General features: G+C 32.4%; 1 protein-coding gene across 1 annotated transcript in view; it reads right to left on the reverse strand.

Moving 5' to 3' along the window:
• The window catches only part of LOC106463102, a 61,014-nt gene extending 57,780 nt beyond the window's left edge, over positions 1-3,234 (reverse strand). Inside the window, exon 1 of the mRNA XM_022390514.1 lies at positions 2,823-3,234. Coding sequence (XP_022246222.1) covers positions 2,823-2,871 — 49 coding nt within the window. The 5' untranslated portion in view covers positions 2,872-3,234. The remainder of the gene's footprint in view (positions 1-2,822) is intronic.
• Positions 3,235-6,000: the final 2,766 nt, after the last annotated feature.

A 6,000-nucleotide genomic window follows, 5' to 3' on the forward strand; every position in this document is an offset into this window, starting at 1 on the left:
TTCTATGAAAACAAGTAATTGCTGAGTATAAATCTTGAATTATGTGTATTTCAAATCTTGAGTTACTTTACCATGTATAAGGTATATATATAAATAAACATCTAATATTGGGCGTCCCAAAGAAAATAAACATCTAATATTGGGTGTCCCAAAGAAAATAAACATAACTTTCCTATATATTCCTCGATGAACATAGAAGTTTTACTCTTTTTTTTCACTAATGATAAATGAAAATTGTTGATTTACAGCTCAGTGCACACATGGAATTATAACATATTTATTGAAATGACAAAATTTCACATTCACTGTAATGTCAGTTTTGTAAATATAATATATTTTTTTAGTATGGAGTTAAATGAAAAAATATGTCGTATGATTTAAGATTTCCCCCGGTAGGTTAGCGGTAAGTTTGCAGGCCTTACAACGTTAAAATCCGGAGTTCGATTGGCCGTGGTAGGCAGTGTGCAAATACCCAATGTATATCTTTGCATTAAGAAAACAACAACAACCTAAGATCAAATGAGCTTGAAACTATCATTGTTATTTAACTGAAATACATAAGTCCAATTGGTAATATCGTACTAAACTCTTATTAATCTTCTTATCATGTTGTTAGAACTTACTGCATATACACTAGCCAGCTTTTCACATATATTGCATTTTATACAGATAGTACAAGCTTCATTGAAACAGATGTATAACTGAAATACATAAGTCCAATTGGTAATATCGTAGTAAACTCATTAATCTTCTTATCATGTTGTTAGAGCTTACTGTATATACACTAGCCAGCTTTTCACATATATTGCATTTTATACACATAGTACAAGCTTTATTGAAACAGATGTACAATTGAAATACATAAGTCCAATTGGTAATATCGTAGTAAACTCTTATTAATCTTCTTATCATGTTGTTAGAGCTTACTGTATATACACTAGCCAGCTTTTCACACATATTGCATTTTATACAGATAGTACAAGCTTCATTGAAACAGATGTACAACTGAAATACATAAGTCCAATTGGTAATATCGTAGTAAACTCTTATTAATCTTCTTATCATGTTGTTAGAACTTACTGCATATACACTAGCCAGCTTTTCACATATATTGCATTTTATACAGATAGTACAAGCTTCATTGAAACAGATGTACCACGAGACACAAGACTCAATCCTACATTCAATAAAACGATGGGAAAAGAGCGCTTTTAGTGATTGTAATAAATGGTTAACCTTTGGAAACTAATTATATCACACTGTTTAATTGATCAAATTTTTCAGAATTATTGATGTACCAATGAACGAATCACTGAGATATAATTTTCTCTGTCAGAGTTAATAAAGTTTAAAGAAATTGTTATCTCAAACAATAATATTGAATATGTATAGTGTTAACTAAAGATCGCTCTTACTCTTATTAGTTTACTTTGTGTTACTGGTGCGGAAAAACAGGACTTCTATGACAAGTTTTATACTGCCTTAATTCATATATGCAAAGGGTGTTATCGAGACAGGCAATTAGTACTGTGTTAAATTTATTTCCATATGTATTGGTCATTATCGGTTAATTAAGGCCTCACAATTTAAATCAAAATGTTTTAGTAGAAACACATTTTTCCACTGAATATTAGAATTATCTTAGTTAAAAGACTAAATTGTTTGATAACAGACTTTTCTCTTCATATGATTACTTCAGCAAATTCATGTGATTCAAACAGGAAAAGAAACATTGTGAAGGTGAATGAATCAAATTTAATGTTAAATTATGATTAGTAGCACATTTTAATGATACTTCGATTATTAAACGTTTAAGTTACATCTCTATGGTTTAAAAAGTTATTCACATTTGCTTATATATATACATTTGCCTAAAATTTCAGTGGTTTCTTAGCAGGCTTAGAACAAATCCATGTTTGTCACCAAATGATTCTTGAACTATTTATTACTAATACGCATAGGACAGTAAATCAACAAAAACTTGCAACATTTCATATAAAAATACTGTGCCAAAAAGATTGTACAGAAATATCGACATCGCTAAGCACACATCCTATTGTAAATACTTATAAAAGCATTTCTTGGTAGCAAATAGTTTCAAGCTAATAATAACGTCTCTAGAATAAAACAATCTATAGAAACGGACAACATTCCTATGTCAAAATCTCCTCTTGCAAAGGCCATTTGAACTCAAATTTTTATTATTATTACTTACATTGTACACTTATTAGAAATCCGTGGATGTATAAAAAAATTGGTATCTTCTGGGAAGTGATTTTTTTTTAATTTTAAATTTAGAGAGGCATCCTTAAACAGCACTTCTAAAATGATATGACTACTGAGGCGTTTGGTTCTTAGGCCTATACGGCTTATTTCATATTTTGAGTCTCGAATATAGTTAGTTGTTTTCTTTTTTACCGAAACTATTTGTAGCCTTTGAAAAGTTTCCAATAAAAGGAAACAGATTCTGAATCACTCAGACGTTTAAATAATTTATAGCATTTGTCATGATATTCAAATAATTACAAACCCATATTGTAAGATATTACCTCAAAAATAATTTCGTTCGTTTGTTTTAGAGAAAAGCCACAATAGGCTATCTGTTGTGTCCAACGAGGGAAATCGAACGTCGGATGTTAACGTTATAAGTCTGTAAATTTACCGCTGTTCCATCGGGGGACATTAATTTCGATCATTAAATTTTATGAATGTACAACTGCTAAAAATATTGGTATGTTTTTTGTGTTTCTTTTCAAGAGGTATGGGATAGAAAACACACACCGTTAAACATAAAGCTCCAGAAGGGAAATAACTATACTCACCCCAGCATATAGTCATACACCACAACAGTTGGTACGCCTGCATAGTCATGATATTTATATCAGACAAACAAGTCACTATATCCTTGGTATACAAAAATTCTCTTTTCGCTTTCTGACTTCAAACAACCACAGAGCTTTCAAACTTATATTACTTGTACTTAATATGGTCACTTTCAAAAACCCACTGTTACACACTTGATAATTGGTTTAAATGGTCAATATGTGATGGTAAATTTATAATATACACGATCATTACACTTCGGTTCCACTTATACTCAACAACGTCTAGCTGAGAGAGAGAAGCCACTTGTGGTTACTGAATGTATAGAATAAAACAATTTAAAACACACACATACATATATGCACTCTTCGTTTAAGGCAGTAACGTCTCTTATATTTATATTTTTACTGGGAGACTAGTTATCAATCAAGCTCTGGCTTATGTTAGCCACACCACCCACACAAACTGAATTGTGAAATCAGTAACGGAACTGAAGCAAGCAAACACGAACTCACCACGTGATGATAAACATGGTCTGATGATTTATTCAGAAGCTCGCACGGAATGTACTCAACTTCTCAATACCCTATAGGAGTTTTTTCCATCTAGCTATAATTGTTTCTGTTTGTAGATAATATTGTAAACGATAACAGCTATCTTCAATGAAAGAAAGGTGTTCACAGATTTTCCTATCTCCAACAGTCACAATAAAATATTTCGGAACTAATATATATATATATATATATGTTTTGTTTTTGAATTTCGCGCAAAGCTACACGACGGCTATCTGCGCTAGCCGTCCCTAATTTAGCACTGTAAGACTAGAGGGAAGGCAGCTAGTCATCACCACCCACCGCCAACTCTTGGGCTACTCTTTTACCAACGAATAGTGGGATTGACTGTCACATTATAACGCCCCCACGGCTGAAAGGGCGAGCATGTTTGGTGGTATGCGGATTCGAACCCGCGACCCTCAGATTGTGAGTCGAGCGCCTTATCCACCTGGCCATGCCAGGCCGCACACATCGTGAAAACAATAACCACCCATCTATTAAATGAACTCCCAACTTTAAATAATAACACAACTTCACTACAATAAAGTCTGTTGTGAATAACTTCTATAATATTGTTACAGTTGTTCATTTAGCCTATTCTTTGTTTATTTGTTTATCTTTTAGTTTAGTTCATCCTTACCTTCTGTATTTTAATTACCTTTTGTAAAATGTTTGAACTTTGTAAATTTTTGTACCTAATATTTATTTATTTATTGCCGAAGATGGAATATGTATATTCCGAAACGTTTAAGAATTAAATGTTTGTTACTGTACACACACGTGTCAAATGTTCGTTGTTGTTGCGGTAGTTCTATACACGTACGGCCTTGCGTATGGGCTTGACAGTACAGATCAGTTCTGGAAAGCGAATAATTGGTTTATGTGATATTATTACGGGTCATTCCCTCCTTTAGTGTAATGAAAGTTTCCTCATGAAAGAGATTGCTGAAGAGCTATATAGGCTAGCATACTATATAGTTTCTGTCGTACTTCAACTAGCAGCGAGTTTATTAACTCCTGAGATTATAACTTCCTTATTTATGACCAATGACGTAAGTAGTGCATGTTTTCTGGAAGAGACGAAGCTGTTGTTTTCTTTGTATGGTAGTTGTATTCTCCCAATCATACTTATTCAGATTCCTTTGAGAATCGCATTCAGAATTCCTTCTAGTGAGTGGTCTCCAATATAGTGAACAGCACTGTCTTTTGTCGTAGTTCAGTTGTCTATCTATTGTATTCTTGATTAAATAATACATTTTAAAGGTTAGAGTGAAAGTAAGGAATAATGTATAATAAGATGTCATCGATATTATATCAAGTGCCGACGAGGCCTTTCGCTCAATATCAGTGCTCATCGGGCCGTCTGGGATACGACAGATACAGTAGTGGTTGAGGCACTACTTAGATAAACAAATTGCTTAAACAACTGTTTCGGTGTGAAATAGATTACGTTGTTTAAGCGTAAGTGATAATGAAGATTACTTTTAACTTTGTTTTATATTGTGTTCATCCCTTTCTATAACTTTATCAAAATCAAAACTATAAAATTAATTCCGCTTCACATTTTCTATCGTTCCCCCAATGTTTGATAACAAACAACAACAACAACGTTCCTCCTGCTGTTGCTATTACTGTTCTTCACTATAATGTTAATCAGAGCAATGAAATACCACAATTCCAACATTGTTGTTATTACATAAATACACTACTTCTCTTTAGAAAGCTATTTCAAGTTAGGATGTTTATCCCAGAATTGCAACCTTTACTGTAACATCACGTCTTTGTCCTATAGATTCATCTCAAAACTTTTTGACAGACGTTTGTTCGTTTGAGCAAAATGTACATGTGCACAAAAAACGAAGTTTCTCGGCATAATAAAGGGTAAAATCTTTATTATAGGTTACAGCCGACTAGTTTCGGTAACACAGTTACCACCATTAGGGTAACTGTGTTACTGCAACTAGTCGGCTGTAACCTATATAATTGTGCCAAAAAAACGTCATATTTTGTATTTTTTACTCTTAATATAGTAGCATAATGTGCCTGAAAATAAATTATTATTAAACATATGTATTATAATAATAATGCTATTTATTATATAAAATATAATATAATATATATATATATACTATAATTATTGGAGAAAGGCAAGTGATAGAATTCAAAGTAATGCTACTCGTGATACTTGGTATAATTAAAGAACAGCCGCATGTATCTATATTCCATTAACGTTTCCACATTGAATCTAAGTTCCCAAGTCATCGTTTTAACGCTGCGAACTTATGAATATAGAATGTAATTTGATAGTTGTTGTTGTTTTTAATTAACTCAACGAAGACGCCTTTCTTTGGCTTTATGTATAAATACTGTCATATATTACTTTTAATAACAACCAGTGGGTTTTATTAATTTATCACCTTCAATCTAGTGTACACACGTTTAAAATGTAATACCATAAAATTAGTTAAAACATAAATGAATAAATCAGTATTGCACATGTTAATTTTCTCCTTAATTACATACTGCAAGCCTAGATGGCACCACAATCCTACAAATTTCAAAAGTTCACTATCTACTACAGGGGTCACCAAACTTTTTTCACAGCGGGCCAGATAACTGAGAG

This window comes from Limulus polyphemus, unplaced genomic scaffold (genome assembly GCF_000517525.1).
Source record: "Limulus polyphemus unplaced genomic scaffold, Limulus_polyphemus-2.1.2 Scaffold1325, whole genome shotgun sequence".
Lineage (NCBI taxonomy): Eukaryota > Metazoa > Arthropoda > Merostomata > Xiphosura > Limulidae > Limulus > Limulus polyphemus.